The following is a 24,068-nucleotide window of genomic DNA, read 5'->3' as shown; positions in this document are numbered from 1 at the left end:
CATATGTATAAAATTACATGTCTTGACAGCTTAATTCACTGATTCATCGCCGAGCCGCAACCACTGAAGGTCAGGCCCGTATCTAGAAATTCCATGCGGGGGGGGGGGGGGGGGACAAGGTGGTCAAATAATATATTTGGCCATGTTTTACCTTATTTCAATCATTTTCTCTCATTTCGAAGGGACCGGATCCCCAATTCCCCCCTTCTCACTACGAAGCTATAAACATAAAATTCTGTCAATAGTTTTATTTTATACTGTTGAGACTCCCAAAAAAATTTCTTAAAATTCTATCTCTAAGTTGGTCTTAAGGCTTTGAAGAGAGTATGCAAATTGTGTGGTAGTGTAGTTGCATACAGGGTGTCCTTTAAGAGTTAGTACGGCCATTGTCTTCTCAACCATCCGTGGTAGAGATGATTTCAGTTTGAAAAAATGCTCAAAAGGCGTTCAAAAATTACCCTGTACCAGTTTTGAGGGTGAAAACACAGTGTGTAACAAAATAAAAAAATATAAATTTTTAAAACTTCTAATTATAAAGTGACTGCACCGTATCTCCTGAGACCAACAAAAAAAATCTAAGTTGACAAGTACAATGTTCGCCGAGATATTTGAATTCAAAATTCGAAGGAAAGGTGGAAAGGACAGCATAAATTTGGGGAAGGAGCGTTGTCGATTAGTTTTTGCTGTCTTTTCATAACTTTTCTCCAGTTTTCGAATTCAAATATCTTAGCGAATATTGCACTGAGAAACATGCAATTTTTCTGTTGGCATCAGGAGAGACAATGCAACAACTTTCAAATTGGAAGTTAAAGGACGGGAAATCAAAGAAAAATTTAGATTTTTTTGTTTTGAGCCACACACACTGTATTTTCCGAGGATGATATCACTTTCCGCTATCTATACGAAGGTTTCAACGGTTGGCTGATGCGAGATGAAGTTAGGAAGGAAAAATGCACCTGTGCTCTTGCTAGGAATCAAACCCACGTTCTCGAGCTTTCTGGGTGAGCCCACTAGACTACAAAGGCAAAGAATATCAATTTTTCCTTGGAACTTGTATGCGATGAACGGTCGGACCTAACTCAGGCCTCTGGAATCACGAAGTGCGGCTTATACGGCGAAATTAAAATTTGAAAATTTATTTGATCACAATTTATCATTCTCATCGGCGCCCCCACGCCCCTCACCGCAAGAAATTCAAATCCCGACAGAAATCGCGAAGTGCGGCTTATACGGCGAAATTAAAATTTGAAAAATTTATTTCATCGCAATTTATCATTCTCATCGTCACCCCAACGCCCCTTGCCGCAAGAAATTCAAATCCCGACAGAAATCACGAAGTGCGGCTTATACGGCGAAATTAAAATTTTAAAAATTTATTTCATCGCAATTCATCATTCTCATCGTCACCCCAACGCCCCTTGCCGCAAGAAATTCAAATCCCGACAGAAATCGCGAAGTGCGGCTTATACGGCGAAATTGAAATTTTAAAATTTATTTGATAGCAATTTATTATTCTCATCGGCGCCCGCACGCCCCTCACCGCGAGAAATTCAAATCCCGACAGAAATCACGAAGTGCGGCTTATACGGCGAAATTGAATTTTTAAATTGGACAGTGTCGGGATTTCGACCGTGTCGGGATTTTGACTTGTCGGGATTTCGACCCTGTCGGGATTTTGACCTGTCGGGATTTCGACCCTGTCGGGATTTTGACCTGTCGGGATTTCGACCCTGTCGGGATTTTGACCTGTCGGGATTTCGTCTGTCGGGATTGTGACTTGTCGGGATTTCGTCTGTCGGGATTGTGAACGGAACCCGTATTGTTCTGTTCAGCATAAATATATGCTTTAAGAAAAGAAAATGCGAGTCCTTTGTATCTTAATAGTAGAGCACTCACCCAGACTGCAATGGAACGGTAGTTCGATTTCTAGCAGAGGCATGCAGATTTTCTTTCTGAAATTCATCTTCATCTCCGCTTGTTATCTAGCCCTTCGAACTTTGTATAAACCATGATTTGACTGTATAACGTATAAAAAGAATATCTCAGCTAAACCACACAAATGAATAGGCCAGTAATAAAAGTCTATTATGCTTCTGCGCAATTAAACATTTTAAACCCACAAATACGATCAAGTGAATGAGTATAATAATGTAGTGCAGGAGTCACCCATTCCACTTAATACGATCAAATTGATTTGGATTTCTGTTTCGCATGATAAACACTATTGTAAATCAATCAACTTTCACATACCCAAGCATGCTAACTTTTGAAATAGCAAAATCTGAAGATTCCCAAGAAGAATTTTTTTTTTTTGTAAAAAAATTTAAAAGAATTAATTCAAGAAAAGTGTCTTCCCCCAGGTAGATCCTGCATACACCCTTGAGCAGAATATAATAATGCAAGACAATGCATCTCTTTTTGCAAAAGCAACAACTTTTGATATGAAATCATATGAAAAAAGAACATCAGAATTCATAAACTTTCTGAAAAGAGGCAACTGAATGTATTTTTTTTTCATATTTTAAATGCTGTCTGGAGCAGGTGAAGAACTTGGGAGAGGGGGGGTGGTGATAGTCCTTCCTAAGTGCAGCGAATAACAAGGAAAAAATCTGTCTGTCCTGTAAAATATAAGATCAAACAAACCTACACAATAAATCGCCTCCTCCCTGGATCCGTGGCTGAGCTGGAATGTCTTCACATTTTATTTTCAATGCAACAGCTTTATATCACAGGGTCAGCAATACAACAGCGACCACATAGAGCTTGCACAGATAAAAGTAGCTGCCAAACTATGACAATTGCGGTCCTAGCGTAAAGCAGAAATCAGACCCGTGGCTATGCTAAACCAAACAAATTTAGTAGCTAGAGCAGCTTGAGACGGTGCAGAAAACTAATGAAAGTGGGGGGAGGAGGGGGGAAGCTCGCAAAAAAATCTACACTTATTTTGCATACTTTTTCCTCTTTAAGGGTCCCAAGAAAATGTCTGTCCAGGGCCCTGAGACGGTATGTTACTGTCCTGGAAGGGGGTCTACATATACATTGAATCTAGCACTCTTGGTAGTAGGAATTTGCATGAGCCAGCAAACTGGTTTTAGAAACACTGCATAAAAAAACAATTTTTAGGCCATTGCCAGACAAGCATGATTATTAAAAGCAGTTGACAGAAGGCATGCTTTCAGACGAGTACAATTTTTTTTTTACAGAGGAACCAGTTCACAATAGAAAAAAACTGCCCACCTGTCAAGCACTGCACAACTTTTGCCGAATGCGATCGTCTGGCAACTTCATTTTTTACCCCTTTAAGTATATGCTAAAAATGACATACCTGCAGTTAATGCTGTAATTTACCCCCCCCCCTCTAAAATTAAGAAAACAATTAATTTTTGGCTAAAATCGGGAGAAATTTCCAATAATTCCGCAGAGGGAGAGAAAGGGTAAAATATCCAGAGCCTTCCGCTTAAACCCGGAGAGTTCGCAGGTCTGTGTACCAATGCAATCAGGTCAGAAACAAGTTCACCATAAAAAATGTGATGAATGCTTTGCTGCGCCCTCCTCCCCCAACCTGATATGCATTAACATTTCCAAAATTATCAACAATCCAGTTTATTACCAAGTTCTATGTTTAATATTTTTTGGGTACATGTGTCTACCAAGATTCTTGAATTTTAAGTAATTATGAGAAATAGAATCATTTACTTCATCTTCAGATTTTATCAGATGGAAGTTTGCCATGCACTGATAAGCATCTGGATTATCACAGTCAGCAGTAGCTGCTTCTTCCATTGCTTTCTTGCACGATTCTTCTGCGTCCTCTTCATCACTTTAACATAAAACAAACCTTTATTATTGTATTTTTATTATTCTATTATAATTTTTATTATTTCTACAATATTTCACACATTTTTTAATTCCAATACAAGTACTCATCATACACTGCTCTATCATTTTTTTTAAAAATTATGATTCTCTGGAATGTAAAACAAGATTGTCAAATTTTATTTAAGCACGCTGCAATACAGTTTCCTTTATTCTTGTCAATACAGAGTGATTTGGAAAAAATCAAATTTCAAAATCACATACAGTGAAACCTTGACATAAGGATAGGCAGGCCTATTCTGCAGAGAGAGAAAAAAATATCATAGTAGAAGGAAGGGATTATTATATTGAGAGGCAACATTATCATCACAAAACACTAAAATTTATGCTGCTGTTGGAATATTTTCTAAACTGACATTGTGAGTACCCCCAGACAAAAATGTATGCACTTTTGAGAGTATTTATTTGGTGAAAAAAAATTCATCTGATTAGTTGGTAAACAAAATTCAGTTAGATGTGTGTGTTTGTGAGTTGCCCCTATAAAAAGGTTTATCTCTATACACGTTGGTACTTCCTACAAAAAGCAATGATGCCGAAAACTTGAACACTTTTGGTGACCAAGTGGTGCCAAATGTGGATGTTATTAGACACCATCAAAAGAACAAAAATATGTCATGTGTATAAAAATATATTGAAGGATACTTCCAGTGGAATATAAAAAAACATCGTTGTAAAGCAGTTTATCACAGTCAAGAATATCATAGTATTGATAGAGCTTTAACATTAGAATTTAAAATTTTTTGGACATATCTGGGACAAATTGAACAATTTTTCATAAAAACCTATGGGAAAAAATGTTTCAGTGAATAAAGACTTTGGCTAACAAATGCAATTTTTGAACAGAATATCTTCTTTAGCCAAGGTGTGACTGAAACCGAGTTTTAATTGTTAAATCGGTCCACTAAATCATTTAAGGAAAAGAAATTCTCAGCAAAAATGTCTCAAAGAATCCACTGCAGTGAGATCAAAAAGTCCATTTCATGACTGGAAGAGTTCTGTTCATTTGCTAATATAAGAACTAAATAATCCAAAAGTTGGTCATAATGCAGATATAGTAGGGTAATGCACAGGAAATGTTTCACAATTCATAACCTGTGGAGCAATAAAAGAAATCTGTTCATAACCAGAAATTTTATAATGGCACTTTTTCTCATGATTATGAGCTCTCATTATAAGACTTTTAGTGTAGCAATCAAATTACGAGTTGTATCGGAGAAATTAGAAAAAAAAATCCTGCATTATGTATGTTTGACTTTAAAAAAAGCAAAAATGCTGTTCAGTTTTTCTCATTTGATATTTAAAAAAAAACCTGAAGATTTTTGAAACAATATTTGAAAACTTAAAACACAATCTATTTTTTAAAGATCTTGAACACTTGCAAAGGCACCCCCCCCCCCACAAAAATTTTAATAACTTGTTCAAAAGGAGGTAACATATAACAGACTTTACCATAGATCAGTTGTATACAATTCTGCAATAGAACAAAAAGCATCAGACATGGCCCTTTTCAAAACTAGAGATTCCTAAAAGATGCAAAAAATATTTCAGACAATATTCAACATGAAAAAAAAAGAGAGAGAGAGAACTTCATTTTAAATTCATTAATGGGATCAATATCAAAAACCATCCAAACCAATCACAGCACACAGATGTGACAAAGATTAGTTAATCAAATTCATGGGTGAAGATACAGGGGAGAGGAGAATTCAATGGCGAAGCCAAATGATATAATTTATATTCATATATATATGAATTGACATCATGCACCCCAGCCTTTCAAGTATATCTCCACCTGTTCTGACTCTGCTCAAGCAAGTGGACTGTATCTGAAGAAGGCTTTGAAAACTTAAACAACTTTATTCTTATGCTATTAGAACATTACTCAAGAGAGCGACGGAAGGCCCGTGCTCTTTCTCTCGTGCTAAGGCAGCAACTCTCCTCTACTCCCACGCAGTGGGAGGGTTTTGGCGCATGGCGCAGCTTGACGGTCTTAACACTCCCGCCGATTGAAATTACATAATTTCAATTATCAATTATACAATACATACAATACAAAATTTTTCAAAATAGAGTGAATAACGCAATAAAAATTAATGCCCTGAATAAGTGAATGAAATGAATATACAATACAAATACATTAGAACATGTTATACACAAATGCAAAAATAATTCTTACTCAATAGGTAAAACACAAATATTTCGCACACTTCTTTTCAAAATTTTGCCACTGGGCAAACGTATATTTACAACTCTTATCTTTCCATCGTTGCCATGGAACACTTCGGTGATCCTGGCAGTACTCCATTGAGTGCTTGGTAAATTGTCAACTTTTAACAGTACAGGCTTGTTTTTGAAACAAATAAGACACTCATGTACTAACTTCCTACAAAGATTTCTACCATTGATTGGCCAAAACTTTTGTCTCACATGATATAATAACGACTGTGCACCAATATGCAAATACTTTAAATGGTAGTATCTCAATATGATCATGGTGAGAGGATGGTTAGATGGCAATAACATGGGAAATTTACTGTTGGTATTTAGATCGGAATTCTGAAGTCTTCCACCAACTCTCAAAATACCATCATCATCCAAGAAACAGTTCAAGGAAGCTAACTTGGAGTTACCCTTTAGAGCCTCTCCCCTCTTAAGCCTTTCAATTTCTTCCTTAAACTCCAACCCTTGAATGATTTTTATCAGGAGATTTTCAGAAAATTGTATTTCCTGTCTCATTAAGTTACCTGCTCGTTTTTCACAAGATCTCAAATTATAGGCAAATCTTAATACACCACTCAATATACGTAATATTGTGACGTAACTACTGTTAATTTTTAAGATATATTCAATGAGAGAACTCTTGGTAGTTAGAGTCAAATACAAGTTAGTGTCCTCAAAATTACTGTTCGAATTTTTTTTGAGTTCTTTGGAGTACTCACTTTCAAACAGTTCGGTAACCACAGGTGGTGAGTCCTCATAAGCAAGCTCTTCTCTCATCAAGAATCTCGGTCCGGTCCACCATCTGTCACTGTGCAAAAGAGCGTCAGCACTGATGCCTCTGGTAACCAAATCAGCTGGGTTGTCTTTCCCAGGGCAGTGGAACCAACAGTTTTTTTCTGTCAAAGTTTGGATTTCGTTCACACGGTTTGCGACGAATGGTTTCCATCTTTTTACTGAACCCTTTATCCACAACAATACGATCTGTGAATCGGAATAGAAGTAGGTCTTACATGGTCTTTTCCTTCTCACGACTTTCTCAATCTCGCAGGTCAATCTTGCCGCGAGTAGTGCTCCGAGTAACTCCAACCTCGGTAGAGAAAGGTTCTTCAGTGGCGCAACTCTGCTTTTGGAAGCAATCAGGTTCACGGAAATATGGTCCCTGAACCGGACTCTGAGGTACGCCGCTGCTCCGTAGGCTCTTTGACTGGCATCTGAAAAACAATGAATCTCTATTTCATTCGAGTCATCTTCAGAAAGGTCGAGAATGACCCTCGGCACTTGTAGTTCGGATAGGCGGGGAAGTTCTGAACACCACTGAATCCATTTCTCCTTGACATCCGCGGGAAGTTCATCGTCCCATAGCAATTTTCGAAGCCACAGTTCTTGGAATAAACACTTCAGCCTAATCGTGTATGGGCTAAGAAGTCCAATGGGGTCGAAGATTCTACCTGCTGTTCGCAATAAGAAGCGTTTCGTATTTTTGTTTTGTTTCAGGAATTCCACAAGGTCCATGATATCCATGGCTAGATAATCATGAGAAGCATCCCATGACAATCCCAAAACCTTGTGCATGTTGATGCCGTCTGTATGCTGAGGATGGACGTCAAATCCCTTTTTCTTCCATAGATGAATCAGCCTAGGATCGTTAGATATCCATTTACGAAGATTCATGTTGGCACCTCTCATGATCTCTCTAGTTTCACGAGAGACTCGCAATACTTCTGCCACGCTGTCTTCTCCAGCCACTAGATCATCGACGTAAACACAGGTGTCGAGCACTTGAGTTGCAACTGGATAATTGTCGCGTTGTTTTTCTATGTGTGTTTTGATCGTAGCAGCAAGTAAGAATGGGCTGGCATTGATGCCGAATAATACTCTTTTGAATCGAAACTCTTGCACGTTGGCATGATCGCTGATGCACCTTGCATTGGTGAATAGAAACCTCACTGCATCTCTTTCTTTTTCCGCAAGAGAAATCTGTAGAAATGCTTTCTCGACATCTGCAAGAAACGCGATTTTGTTGAGACGAAAGTACGTCAACAAATGAAAAATGTTCGGGTTTAAGTTTACACCTGTCCAAAGGCAGTCATTCAAGGACAGTTCACCTGGTTTGTGAGAGCTTGCATCGAATACAATTCTCATTTTTGTCGTGACGCTTTCTGCTCGAAATACTGCTTGATGTGGCAAGTAATATACTGGGTTTCCATCAGTGTTTTCCGCGTCTGGTACTTTCTCTATAATCCCTTGATCTAAGTAATTGTCTAGTACTTCACGATACTGAGCAAACATAGTCGGATCGTACCGCATTCTCTTGAGAAGGCTCTGTAACCGTTTCTCTGCGACACTAAAGTTATCATTTAGCTCTATCCAATCTCTCTTCCATGGTAGGCTAACCTCATATCGTCCGTCTTTGAAACAGACTGTTTTGTCAAACAACTGTTTGGCCTCGTCGGTTTCCTTGAATTTAGGATCGTCCATTATCCCGATTGACTCCAGTTCCCAGAACTTCGCCAAACCCTTTTCAACCTCATCCCGATAACTCGTTAAATGGCAATGAAAATTGTTGTAGGTTACCGCATTCTGGAATGTCCCTGTTACTATCCAACCAAACACAGATGCTTGAAGTATGATAGGCTCATTTTTCAATTTTATTTGGTTGTTCTCCAATAACTCGTAAAATATTTCTGCACCCAGCAATGCGTCTATTTTTTGCGGAATATTGAAGTTAGGATCCGCGTAACTCAAGTTTCTAGGAAGTTCAACGCAGGTCAAATCCAAACGCTTTGACGGCGTTAAATCTGTTATCTTGGGAACAACTAAAAGATCGAGCTTTTTACTATAGTCCCCTTCGCGGTTAGCGATTAGCGTTGTTACTTTTTTCTTTATGTTCAGAATAGAGTCATTCAGTCCTGCAATAGGAACGTTTACAGTGTCTCTCCGAAGTCGTAAAGAGTCTGCCACCTCATTGCTGACAAAACTGACTTGAGAGCCGGCGTCGAGTAAAGCGCGTATTGGAAACATCCCACCAGCTGGCCTCTGGATGTAAACTATTGCTGTTGACAACAGAACGCATCCCCTTTTCTCGCTCGAATGTAAGCAATTGTCAACACTGGAAGATGCGGCACATGAGTCTGTCGTTTTCTCTTTCTTGGTCTCACAAGCCCCGATTTCTTTTCTTTCAGTGGGGGACTCATTTTGTTTTGGTTTTTGTGGTTGTGCATTCTCTCTATGGATTAACGAATGATGCTTCTTCCCACACATACGGCATCTCTTATCGCTGCCGCACTCGACTACTCTATGGGATTCCAGACAGTTAAAACACAGTTTTTTATTTTTTACTTCGTATATTCTCTCTTCAATAGAAAGGCTATGAAAAATTCTACACTTATAAATTGGATGATTCTCTCCGCAAATGGGGCAGGAATTTTGCTTTGCATTCGCTTTGGCTATCAGACTTTTAGGTTTTGAAAATGCATCGAATTTAGATTTCGCGTAGGAAACTCGTTGAGTATTTTCAAGCACTTGGCTCCTTCTTTGCAAAAAGTCAACAAACTCTTCCCATTCGGGAAATTCCGTGTTTTTCAGCGACATTTCGTATTGCTTGCGTGACTCACGGTCTAGCTTAGGCAAAATAGCATTAACAAGCAGTATCTCAGTTAGCTTATTCATCTCAAGGTTTACAAGTTTGAGCCCTCTGAGATGTCTCAGGATAGTATTCACCATTTTTCGAAGCTCTTTAGCTGATTCATGATGTATTTTCTCAAGGTTAAGAATAGCGTTGATATGTGTGTTAGCGATGAACCTTTTGTTTTCAAATCGCTTCTCTAATTCTCCGAAAAGCGAGTCGAAGGTATCGTCGACCGTTTCGACAAGTTTCGCTTCCCCTCTTAACGAGGCTCGAAGATAGTGAAGTTTATGAGCTTCATTCAGTGATTCATTGTCTATAATTAAAGATTTGAACTCGGATTTGAATGAGCTCCACTCTTCCGGATTTCCCGAAAAACTCGGCAAAGGAATCTCCGGCAATTTTGCGGTTGCAGGTTGAGCGACCTGATTATCTTCCGATTTGATTTTTAGTTTTGAAACTAAACATTTTGAACGTACCTCTAAGGCGTCTACGTTCGCCTCCATCTCCTCGATTTGGTCGAAGGCATCATCTAGTTGTGCGTCCGCTGGCAAGGCGGCGTATCCCTCTAAGAGTTCATCGATGCTCGTTCGAATGTCCTCAATTTTCACTAATTGTTGTAACAGCACAACATCAGTTTCTTCACTCGATTCATCGATGTTTTGTAATACCGACTGGACTCGTGTAATCCTCCTTTTGATCGCACCGCGAGTGCGGTTGAGTGTTGTCTGGTCCATCTTAATTTTAATTCTCCGGCGAAGATGTTGACCACCACCTATACTCAAATTCCTCATCAACAAGCTTCAAAGACTTTTTAATTACTAGGTATGTTTAATTTTTTTTAAATATTGAAACTGAGAATACACTATAAAATGTTTGATAGAAGTTCTTTTATAAAACTTGAAAAATGCTACCAATAAGCATATTAGTTAAATTCAAGCGAATGTAAACCAATAGGCTTATTGGTTGTTTTTTAAGGTTTGTAAAATATCTTTTATAAAACTTTTATAATGTAATCCCGGCCTTACGCCTGGGATCTTCAACCTTTTAGGCACGGCGGCCAAATTGAAACTTCTCATGAAGCCCATAGGCCACCAACTCACGTAATTTAGTGACATCTTAATAGAAAAGCCCAATGGAGCCTCCGAGTAAAACCGGGACAAAAATAATAATTGAAGACTTGTTTTTTTTTTTTTAATTATTTGTTATCACTATTTATCATTTTTTCACCAATTCGGAAAAAGTTTCGGATTAGTTGCTGATTAATGTAATTAATGCAGAGATGAATTTTTATCTGAAAACACTTCAAATGATTCTTTAAATATTTATTTTGAAAATTCTGAAATTATTTTTTTTCAAGATAACTTGAAATCATCTCTTTCAATAATTATGCAATTTCTCTTTTATTGATCTCACTTCATGTTCATGTAACTGTCTTAAAGCTGTCAAGAGTATTAAATATCTCTGCCTCTATTTTGATAATAATTTAAAATGGAAATCACACGTAAACTTTCTACATAATAAATTGAGGTACATGATTTTCAAGTTTTTTCATCTCAGAAGCCAGGTTAATAAAGTGTTCATCAGAAATTAGTATTTTTCGTAGTTTCAATCACACATATATTACAGTCTTTGTATATATGGTGGAGATTACAATAGTAATATTCGTCCTACAATTAATCTACAAAAAAAAAGTAATTCGACTAATATATAATGACTATAACAACCAGTCTAATATTCTTTTCCGTAATGCTGATGTCTTAACTGTTCGTCAGCTGTACTTGCTAAAAGTTGCAATTACTCTGTACAAAAAACAATACCATTTGCCCATGCGCACTACAGTAAATCCACATAGACCAAATTGTATTTTTTCTATTCCACATGCATACAAAGATATTTTGCAAAAAAACTTCATTTTCATAGCGCAAAGGTTCTTCAATTCAATAGCCTACCTTATGAAATGCAAACAATTACAAATCTGCCTCATTTCAAAAGAAAGCTTAAAGAATATCTTCACTCAATAAATGATATTGAAATTTATTTTCACATAGTTCCATAACTGCAAATCCTATTAATCTCTTTTAATGTCTAATTGAAGTAGCACTCCGAAAGCCAGCCACAATATGTACATACACACACACATTTCTCCCCCCCCTTTTTTCTTTACTTCAACATAATGAACACATTATAAATATTTACTATTTAATTTCAAAATACTTGTACTAATTAACTTGATTTTGGATTTATGATTATTTGTGTGTTTGAATTTATGTATATATATTTTTTCCCATGAAACATTTGTATCAGTTTTTAATTTTTTTTTCATGATCATAACCCCAGTATTGGCAGCCATTTGCCTCTTGGGCAGTGTTATTTTTGCGAATGTAACTGTTATTTAATAAAATAAATAGAAATTGAATTGATTGTGAAATAATTTCTACCAGAAATTACAAAATTATTCCTCTCATTGATAAGTAACTTATTTTTTTTACTAATTCTAAAATTATTTCTTTCAGTAGTTCTGAATTTTCATCAATTCTGGAATTATTTATTTTATTAATTCTGAGTTTTTATTAATTTGTTCAGGAATTATTTTTTTCATTTATTCTAGAATTCATTGTTTTTCAATGTTTTCAACCATTTTCTGAAAATTGGCAGGCCACTACAAAAAAAGCTCAGAGAGCTAAATATGGCCCATGAACCAAGCATTGAAGACCCCTGATTTAGGTCAATGTTTGATTCACAGAGATGTACAAACATACCAATAGTTTCAACAGGAAAATACAAGTCTAAAACTGGCTCCTTGTTTATGTTGAAACTTGCTTTCAATCTAGGGCAGGAAGTTACCCGAAGATTATGGAGGAAAAAAAAATCATGGAATTTTTATTTGCCCTCAACTGGAAATGAATCAGCAGGGGTATTTTTGAAAAAAGACGTTAAGAAAAACCCCAGCATTTTCATATTATGATGTTATTTACATTATGTTTTTATGGTGAACCCACTATTTAAATTATTAAATTAAAAACAGCTGTAATAATGAAAAAATGAGAGGGTACTACTTAACCTTACTACTTCACACACACTCCTAATTTTTAACGAATCTGCACATGCTAGAATGTGTTTGTGAGTGTATGGCCCCTATCGTATTTATGTTGTCAGAGTTGTAGTTGTTTTGTGTTGCTGGTGCAGTAACCTTACGAAGCTTCTTGAATCATGATTAAATCTTACCAAAAAAATAAAAATGTAAAATATGATATTTACAGAATCAGCAGCAGCACCTTGCAACTTTCCCTTGATGACGTTGATGCCTTGATGATAATAATTCAAAGACTTTTTCCCTTCATTTATTTGAGCCAATGAGAAATATTTTTCATAGCTTTCAGCTGGTGATATTTGAATGCAACGAATGTATAACTAAAAATAGCTAAGGAAAAGTACAAAAAGGCTGAAAAACGTTTCTTTAAATATACACACAGAACAGAAACTGAACTTGCTTAATCTTCAAAGTAAAAAAGGCAACAGTTCTCTATCTTATAAAATGCATAATGTAGATCTGCACTACAAATATACGCAGCAATTACAAATAACTTAATTTGAAAAACTATTTTCCCAATACTGATTAATAATTACAGTTAAATGAAAGTTATAAAAATGAGCATCAGAATTATCATTTGTTACTTTAAATGGATACATTATACGTTGTACATAGGATAAAAATAACTATCGGTTATTGACTTTTTAGAGTGCTAGAGATTTCAGATATATCAAAAGAGCATTGTCTTGTAGCTTCGACACTTGCAAGTTGAATAAAGCAGAAAGCAATTGCAGCCAGTTTTTTTCCTGTTCATAACCTAGAGTACTACTAAATCACTTGCAACTTGTATTAGTACAGTAATATGGCCCTTAAAATGGGGGAAGGGGGAGACTGACAGGGCTCCAACCTAGGAGAAAAGGATAACCCTCAATTTTCTTTTTACACTACAGGGGTGAAAAAAGTGATAGTGCAAGGTGAAAAATTACATTACAGGGCGCCCACTCAAAAAATTAGAAAATTAGGATTTGGGGGGGGGGGGGGGGAGAATAACCCCTTACACAACATAATAGTAAAAGAAACTCAATATTTTTTATTAAAAAAAATAGCATTATTTCAGTATCCTATAAGATTATAAGACTGACTGGAGCCAAAGCAAAATGGCGGAAACAACTTGGTAACAAAAACAATTTTCGGCCAAAACAGTGTACTAGCAACCAGAGAATTCTTTTTTCTCTCTCTTCAGAATATATTACATTCTCTATTCGAGGAGTCTCCCAATGTGCAGAGTCTGTCACCTAACCTGTCTTCAACAATGCATATACCAAATATTGTAGATGTAAGTCTGTTAAGAATGGCCCTCTTTCAAGACCACTTTCAAAAGCACACTGCAAAATGTGTAAATTACAAGGTCCAATGTAAATAAATCAAGGTGAATCAGATGGTTTTACTGCCTTGTCCATCCTATTTTATACTTTACTGGTCAATGTCATAGTTTTTGACAAATGAAGCACTTTTATTTCTAGCTCTTTGCTGAGCAATGTAAAGGGTGTTCAAAAAAGCAATATAAATGGGCCAACAAACTCAGAGGATTGTTAGAAGGCATCAAGGGGAACAAAAATTGCAATGGAACATGATGTCTCAAACCCCGTTGAGAGGGTGAAAATTTTGAAAAAAGCATGCAGGCTCTGAGTCCAGAGGAGACGAAAGGTGGATGTCAGTTGATCATTGAATGCATTTGTGAGGTCACTCACCATATCTGATGTCACCTTAAATCACTTGTTTATGCCACACCAGAGAATCTCATAGCATGGATTGTCGTCGCTGCAGCAGACATCAAAAGCATACCCGGTATCTTTGAGCATGTCCAGGAATCGTTTTTAAGTCATTGTAGACTGTGCAATGATGTCAGCAGCCGCCACTTCCAAAAACTCTTGTAATAATTAATTAAATAATAGAACACATGCATTTTTCGTGATCACACTTTAAACGTGGCTTGCGACACCATGTTCCATTGCAATTTTTGTTCCTCTTCATGTCTACTAACAACCCTCTGAGTTTGTCGGTCCATTAACAGAACACCCTGTAAATGTTACTGCCAAAGCATGAAATTGGCTGATTCCTGACAGGGCTGGCCACTTTGCAAATTGACCAATTTCGCTAAATATTGACCACACAGTTCGCGAAGCAGCCAGTGATCGCTGACCAAAGTCTGATAACAAGACATGATTCTGGACCACCGTCAAGTTGCCATATTTTATTTAAGATAATTATGTCCACATTAGTTATGACAATTCATCAAATTGCAGTCATGTGGAATCATTTGCTTTTTCTAAAATTTGTGGCAGAAAAAGACTTCATATAATTATTTTTATAGTTTTATCGCCCAAATTTCTCTTTTTTTCACAGCCATTTATCACATGTTGGTGATGAAAAAAAATGGATTTGGCTTGTACAGGCCATCTTACATCAGTACATCAAGCTTTGGCCAGGGATCTCCGTTAACTTTACGAAATGGCTGGCCAAAGATTGAATCATTTCTGCAATGCAGATTTGGCCAAAACAAAAACTCTTGGCCAATTCGCGAAGTGGCCACATTTCAGGCTTTAGCAGTAATATATACCCCTCCCCCAAAAGCAGAATGCTTTACATTGTTCTGCAACAAGCCCTCGGCTGACTGGAAATGTTCTGCAGTAAAAATCACCATAATAGTGCGTTTTGTACACTTTTTATTAAAATTCTACCAGACTGTTCTACAGTAGTACAGATTGTTCTGTGACATACATCACAGATTTCAGCATATTCTGCTTTGGGGAACATATATATATTGTTTATGTCTCTGCATGCCCTAAAAATGCAGAAAATAATTGAATGCTATTAGACATCATCAAAATCACCAAACCTAGAATAGGGCTACGTATCCAACTGTTTTGTTATGCAAACTGTTGTTTCACACCATGATTTTAAATGATGAATGTTAGTTACTGTCCAAGACCATGAAGTAGTACATAAAAAAATATTTTTTCCAACCAGACAGAAGGTTTTAATGACTACTCTACTTGTTAAACCCTCAAACTAACCAAATGAAAAATTAATACACCAAATGGTCCACATATACCCCAAATACAACCTTAAAAAACGATAAAATTTCTGCTTTGGCAGAATCATTAATTGCAATAGACTATATTTGTATTATTTGGCAATATATCAATGATTCCCTCCTGAATTAAAATGAATTACATGAATTTTGTTGATAGGATTTGGTAAAAAAGTAGGAACAGTAAGAAAAAAAAACTAGAAAGTAAAACAAAAGAATATATGTGAAATGATGTATTGTATCCTGATTGAATTAATTAATTTTGATGTATTTATTTATCTCTTTTGTTTGTTATGTCCTTAAAATTGTATTGAAACTAATAAATTATATTTTATGTTCATCAGTACAGATCCACATGATCTCTTGGTGAATGTTTTTATCATGTAATATTTCACCATTATAAATAAACTGTTAAAAAAAGGATATTTTACCAGAAAGTAGGACTAAAAAAATAACCATCAGAATGTTTCGAAATTCTTTACCAGAGATGGTGAATACAATGAGAAATCATATTTTGGAAACTCATTTGAAAATTTACTATGCTTTTTCAGTAAAAATTTTTTTCTTTTATCATTACAATGCAAATGGGGGGAAAAAAACGATAAGACCATTTCCATTTTCTTGCATAACTTACCGATTTGCATATTCTTTTAGCTAGGCATAATTAGGCATGGTTAGTTCCATGAAGCTCAATTCATAAAACTAGGATGAGGCAAAAGGCTATCTTTTATAGAAAAAGGCAAGATCCTTGTTTTGAAAAAAAATCAGTGATTAATATCTCAAGAAACTAGATAGAATATTAATTAATTATCCTTAAAAACAATGAATTTTACTCTGGTTACAAAAGGATGGCCACGCTGTCTTCTTTAACAAACTAGTAGAATATAGCAATAATTAGGGATGTAAAAAAATAAAATTTCTACAGAGAAAATTGTGAAAATTTTAAAGCTCTCTTGGACCAGTAGAAATGTCTACAATAGAAGTTAGGACTGTTACATATTGTGTGTTTGAAACAAAAGGCTTTCCCATGCACACACAAGCTAAGATTGAAATTCGTTAAAAAGCATTTGATTCCAAATGGGATAAACAGTTGAAATTTCATATTTTACTTGTTGAAAACAAAAAATTCTGACTTTTTTTTAATCACTTATATTTTACCTGGCCCTATCATTTCTCTTCCAGCACTGTATGAATTCAGAAGACTGGGATGAAAGAACTGCGAAAGAAGGGTTCATCAAAAATACATGCCTGGGACCAGCTAAAGATGACAACATAGGAGCAACGAGCTGTTAGATGTAAGTAATAAAATACACATTGATTCATATGAAAGGATACATCTGCTGCTTCTTCCAACTCCCCTTCATCCATTAGAACACTGGCGAGAAGTTCCATTCCTTTGACATTACCAGGATCTATGGTCAAGATGTTCCTACAACAGCTCTTGGCAGACTCATAATCGAATGCGTTGATGAATGATTCTGCCTGAAATATGTTGATATTCCATCATTATACATAATAGTCAGGAAAAAAATATGTATATACAAAATATGAATAATAAATTCATAAACAAATTTTCAGAATACATTAAACACAATGAAAATACCTGCGATTAACAATGTAGTGGACATAAAGCATAGAATGCTGAAATGTTCACCAAAATTGAGCAAAAAATTTCTATGAGGTTATGGAACACTGCATAAATTTTTGCATCAAATCACTTGTTTCGATATCCACAAAATTTTCATCCCAGTGGTAAAAATACTTAATTCACTTAACCCATGTTCACAGAGAACAGTCTTAATATCAAAATAAGCCTCAACAAACATTGAAATCAGATCAAGAAAGCTTGTGTTAAGAGATGGTATTGGGGCGAAAATTTGCTGTAGTTAAGGGAGGCTGCCATGACTCCACTCATCACTTCATGCTACTAATATGGGTTATGAGGAATTGAAAAGTGCGTCTCTGGTGTATTGGTTAGCGCACTTGCCCGGTATGCAAGGGGATCCAGGTTCGATTCCCGGGGGAGGAAAATCACTTTTCTTTCCAAATATCAGTTTCGGCACTAACATCCAGAAAATTCAATTTCTCAAAGCTTGTGTTGTTTGTTATCTAGAGATTGATGAGTGATACACCATGTATTAAGGGGGCACAGGACCTGTGAAAGTCAAGAAATACAGAAAAATGCAGTAAATATATATTTAAAAATTCATTAAAAATTCCTAATTCACCCAATTTGTTAAAATTTTTGAAGGTCACATCTAAAGTATCTATAATTTGATGTGCTTCCATCAAATTTGCAAAATATTTTTGTTTATAAGCAAAAGTTGGAAATGTTTTAAAAAAATGATCTCACACACCATCACTGCACAATTTCATCTGCTCAAATTTGAATTTCTATATAAAAAAATTGTTTTATGGGCATTGTATGCTATCCCTCCTAAAATGTTTGTTTAATGCAATGAACTAGAATCTTCTTTAAGATATGTAAAGTGAAAGTATTTTTAAAAATTCAGAAATGACGAAAATGCATTGAACGCAATCACTTTGGATGCCCGAATAAATATCAGAGAGTTTCTCTTAAAAAACATAGCAAGAGGATCCTCCTCTGAGAACAAAGAAGTTGTTTCTCAAAATACAAACTCCCCCGCCCCAAAAAATAGAAATGAAAAAAAATTCATAGTAAATGCATACTATATTGCTGAAAAAATTGTCCACAGATTGAAATTTTTGGTTAAAAAATAACCTTATAGCTGAAAAATTCCTAAAATATGAACAATCGCTTGAAAACACCAAAAATATGACGTGATAAAAATCCAAACCCTAGTGATAACAATACCTGAATGATAACATTCATGCTTCTAATAAGCAGCATTTACTTGTCTGCTATACATGAAAACCTATTAAAAGAAATTAAGCTTGCAGCGGCCCACTGATTAATGACTAAAGACGCTCCGGGTGCAAATGTGCGTGTAGGTAAAGAAAAAGTGCAGAGGAGAGACGGAAGAAAAAACTGTTACACTGACAGTCTACATGGGCGTTGGTTATCTCTATTGGAACTCCGTCTAAAATTATTGTCGTATTATACATGAAGACAACCAATCTAGAATTGTGAATAATAATAAATACAAATACAGTGCCACAACAGGCAAAATGCCCAACGAGGTGGCTGATAAAAAGATGCCCATAAAAATATGGATGTCATATATTTCAAAAAAAAAAAAAAAAATAGCAACCCAATTAAAAATGCAATTAACACAAATTATAAACAATATATACACATGATAAAATATTATACAATGCCCATAAAGAATACTTATGGTTGTCTTATTCTAAGAATGGATAGCTTCTCGATTTACCACAACATGTTTATCGTATTTCTTTTTAAACGTGCCAATTGTGTTACAATTTATTACCTCCGGAGGTAAGCTATTCCATTTATTAACAACCCTATTAGAGAAAAATTCCCTGAGACACCATAACCTTGCATTGTCCCTCATCAATCGATACTGGTGTCTCCTTGCAGTCGATTGGCGGTGTACTAAAAGTTCATGGTCCATCCTATCCATCCCATTGAAAATTTTGAACACTTCGATCATATCTCCTCGACACCTGCGTTCATCCAATGTAAACATACTGAAAAAAAAGAAGTCTCTCTTCATAACTCAAGCCCTGTGTGCCAACAAAAACGCGTAGCTCTTCTCTGCACCCCTTCAACCAATTCTAGTCTTAGTATTATGATTATGTGTTAATTAATATTGTTAATAAACGGAAGCTTAGGATATTCTTCGACGTACATATCCTTTAAGCTTACAGGCAGTAATGGTAATAATAACTAACCCCAATAAAGATATCAACCCAATATTTTCTTGAGCCAAAAATATAATTTGGCTGGTATATGTGCGAACGAACCCTTACAGGTAAACATGGCTTCGGTCTCGCTGACTTAGCAATATTGTAATTGTAAAATAAATTCAGTCAATAATGAAATTTTAACATTGTGCATTGTGTATGTTTTTACGATCTTTATGATGTTCATACCCCATTCCAAGAATTAACCTTATAAAATATAGTCATATCAAATAAGGCCATAAAAAAAAAAGCCCATATCCAGTTGATACCAAACTGAAGTGGGAATTTGTCCTTGCAATTTAGCTAGGGCAAAAATGAACTCATACATAGAGAAAGCAAATCCAAAGCAAAATATATGTACACACACACAAACGGACCAAGTAAAAAAAAACCAGGGAAATATTTGTAATACACCAAATTTATTACATTCATGCTGACGTAAGAAACATAGTTAAAATACAAAATTCACGGGAAATGGAAAAAACTTTGTGAAATGTGAAAATTTGTTATAATCATGTTCATTTTATATGCATATAATATAAATCTTACTTCTTTCAATAGTGTATCTATCTCAGATGGAGCTTGAGGTGGTTTGGGTGCCAGTGAAGATTTAGGTTTCCCTAAAAAAGCCATAAAAAGATAAATAGCCTATATACATAAATGGAAGCATTCCATACCATATAAAAAAGAAACATTGAATAGGTAACAGTAAAAAACCTGTATATAATAAAAGATATTTAATCATAGTTAGGCTTATATAGAGAAATAACAATATCATTTCTCAGTACCTCACACTTCCTGTAGTGTAGGCCTACATTGGCATAACTTTTGTGACAGTGATATGCTGCCGTCATCTTCTCTGGTGCAAAAAACATAGATGTTTTACATATTCTGTCTTAGCTTTAACCCTAGCAAATGGTGCTAAATTAGGTGTGGCAAAAACCAAAATTGCCACCAAACAGCAGAGTACCGTATAAAAGGAATTCGCCAAGAGAGTCTCACTCATGAGATATCAAATATGTTGTTTAAAAAATTTATTACACTGTCACTAAAGCTTAAAAATATTAATCAGATGCAAGTTTAGGCCCACAAAGCAAAACATTTTGTATTGTTGTGCAGTGAGCCCTGAGCTGAATGAAAATGTCTCACAGTAGAAATTCATTTATAATATTTTCTATGCAGACAAAAAAAAAAAACTTTTTCCAAAAATTCTTTTGGAAAGCTCTTTGCTTATAATTCTTCCTAAGATTGCACTGTGACATATGTTGCAGATTTCGGCATATTCTGCTATGGGGCTTTTAAGAATAGCTATAATATAATTGCTTTCTGCAATGCATTGGTATTTTTTTTTCCTCGGCGAGAAAAGCGACAGAAAACGTGATGAGAAGTCACAAAGAGTGAAAAAGTCATGTTTTCTAACATCTTTCTTGTCAAAAAATTCTTTAACACATCACTAAAAAGCGATGTGAAAACGAAAAAAACAAACGACATCCATTGTTAGACTAAATAAGGGATCAAGATTCAAAATATAACATCCTAGACTAGATATGGAATCAAAAATAAAAAAACCAGGGGACCTACTATCTCCTGATGCTGAAAAATGATGTGCCGCATTGTACAAGGAGAAAATTTTCACACCAGCTAAACGCTTGAACAAGCATCGCTTTTGCTCAGTGTGAAAAGGAGCGGGAAGAACACTCACCAAGACTTGGATTAACTCCCACAATGGCATTACGCTTGTGAAAAATTAATTTTTATTACCTATTTTTAAAAATAATCACAAAAAATACTAGTATTTTATTATCTGGAAAGTCATTTTTTTTTCTTACAAAATAAACGGCTAAATGACATTTTCACTTGCTAAATAAGGAACTCATTCGACATTTCACAATTGATCATTAAATTCTCATATTAAAATGTATTCACATGAAAAAAGTTGCAAATCCGCTGCAGATGGTTGTACAGAATATAGGTGTTACATCGTAAGAAAAATATGAACAAGATGAGGTGAAATTTTTTTTCTACGTGTATGCCGAGGGTGGATTTACCAGTAGATGCACCAGGTGCTCTAACTTCTAAAGACCCCCAAAAAAAACCAGACTTTACACATTTACTAACTTAAGGTGCCCATTGGACCTCAACTGATGAAAATCAGCTTCAGTGTGTATGGGGATAAACAAAGCCGTGGGGGTGGGGCAAATATAACCATGAATAATAAAGGAGTTTAAAAAAAAAAATATTCAGTTACAAAATTTACATAAAAATGAGCCCCCTGCTCATTACGGGCATAAACCTTATCCCGCTCAAGCACATTGCGACAAATAACGATAAAAACACAACGAAAGTGATGCCAGTGCAACCAAGAAGGAAAAAAAGTTACTTAAACATGTGCCAGTGATTATTCAGATGAAAGGATATTTTTATATTTTTTTCCTGTATATTCCTCATCGATGTCACGTGTTCTGGAGAATGATTCTTAAAGATTAGAACAGGGTTCCCGTTCAACCACAAACCTGTTTGAACGATCAGATTAAGGACCGATCCTCTTTTACCTCTTGGGTATGAGCATTAGAAGATGATACTCATGACTTTATTTTCAACCCCTTACTGCCATGGGTGAATATACATGCCTTAGGGAGTCAGTATTAACAATCACAAACATACATACATATATGTGTCTTTACTCTTTGTGATCGTAAAACTGCGGCACTGGGGTGCGGAGCATGTAAGATTTCATTGGCAGTTAAGGGGTTCAACCAGTCCTCCTGAATCCTGATATATAAATAAATATTCTCTGTTCACGGTTTTGAAATTTATATTCCAGTCACTAAGGAAAACCCAAGGTGAAATCGGAAATTGCCAAAGTTGTCTCAACCCCACTAATGGAACCAAATGCATTTAACTAACCGAAGCACTTAATTATAGTGCCCATAGTGCAAATGAATGAAAATTTGAAAAACTTTGCAATACAAAGACAATAAATATCCAGTTTATATCACTTTGATAACAATTCAATTTTCATCATCGGCACAGTTATTGCGTATATTTCCATAGATTTTTATGGAGATGGTGGCTAATATTGGAAGCAGGGGATTCGGGGGATCCACGGGGCACCACGATCCAAGTTTTCATGCTTCATTACAATCATAGGTGGAGATAGACATGGAAGTCTTGGTGGGGGGGGGGCACGATGATGATGTCAATTCGCATATGCATATATACATTAGATCAGTCAATTTTATCTTTGACGCTGGGGGGAGGGGGGTGGCAATGCCCTCCCCCCCCCACATCTCCGCCCATGATTACAATTATACTCATTAATAGAGTCGACTAGGGTTCTAACAACCATAGGCGGAGATTGACTTGGAAGTCTGGGGGGGGGGGGAGACGATGATGTCAATTCATATATACATACATTAGATCAGTCGACTCTTCCCTTGACGCTGGGGGGGGGGGGTGCGTATCTCCGCCCATGATAACAACCCTACGTTATAGCGACCATTGCATTACAATGACCCGGAAAGATACGTCCCAAATGTTTTCATATGGCACTGCCTATATGGTTTCCTTTCGATATAACGTCCGTCAACTGTAGATAACACTTCACCCAGGAATTTGCTTTGAACGAATGTTTATACAAGGTTCTGGTTGAGAATCCCGCGACTTACCGAGCTTGGATCTTCTACGAACACCAGAAGCTTTTTTCCGCGCCATGTCGGGGAAAGTTTGCCTAACTTGTAATTAATCGAGCACGTGTAACTTGACTTGAATGATTAAAGTCCTCTATACCTGAGCACGTGTAAGCATTTTAAATGGTTGCTCGACAGCCTTACGGCCATAACTACATTATCAATAAAAGTGAGAGACATCCGTACTCTGACCATATTTTCTATAAGAAAAATCCGGACACTTGAGTTTTCCAAGTACGGAAAGTTGCCAGTTGACGCTAAAAATTATGAAAAAGCAGCCATTCAAGTATTCCGTCCATCGAGTATCTTATATTAGTAATATAAACTCTATGGTTGGATCGCAAAATCAAGCAGTGGAAATTCTCATTTCACTTGTCGTCTGCCTCATTCTGAGTTTTTTGTGCTGACGTCTCCTTATGCTCCATCGGAAGAACTGAACATGCCATCCATCAGGTCAACTTCTAGCAAAATTACCATCGAAATTTCCCTCAAAAATTTCTCTTTTGACTAAATTTTTCCCCACACATTCCGAAAAATGTGCTGCCACCTAGCAGAAAAAATACGTAACCAAGTATTTCACGCTAGAAAAGTAGTGCACTACTTTTTCTAGCGTGAAACAATCAATCAATCAATGGTTAATTGATTGATTCACGCTAGAAAAGTAGTGCACTGCATTAATTT

General features: G+C 36.0%; 1 protein-coding gene across 1 annotated transcript in view; it reads right to left on the bottom strand.

The window, feature by feature from the left end:
* The window catches only part of LOC149088034 (uncharacterized), a 33,002-nt gene extending 9,467 nt beyond the window's left edge, over positions 1-23,535 (bottom strand). Inside the window, exons 1-6 of the mRNA XM_089244054.1 lie at positions 23,367-23,535; positions 20,248-20,318; positions 17,185-17,331; positions 12,983-13,135; positions 5,326-5,399; positions 3,697-3,820 (exon numbers count right to left, since the gene is read on the bottom strand). Of these exons, the coding sequence (XP_089100180.1) occupies positions 3,697-3,820; positions 5,326-5,399; positions 12,983-13,135; positions 17,185-17,331; positions 20,248-20,318; positions 23,367-23,412 (615 nt within the window). The 5' untranslated portion in view covers positions 23,413-23,535. The remainder of the gene's footprint in view (positions 1-3,696; positions 3,821-5,325; positions 5,400-12,982; positions 13,136-17,184; positions 17,332-20,247; positions 20,319-23,366) is intronic.
* Positions 23,536-24,068: the final 533 nt, after the last annotated feature.

Source organism: Pholcus phalangioides, unplaced genomic scaffold (genome assembly GCF_987345545.1).
Source record: "Pholcus phalangioides strain wild (caught in Gottingen) unplaced genomic scaffold, Ppha-v1.0 ptg000003l_1, whole genome shotgun sequence".
In the NCBI taxonomy this organism is placed as follows: domain Eukaryota; kingdom Metazoa; phylum Arthropoda; class Arachnida; order Araneae; family Pholcidae; genus Pholcus; species Pholcus phalangioides.
The sequence above is the reverse complement of the archived record's forward strand: the minus strand, read 5'-3'. Positions and strand labels throughout refer to the sequence as shown.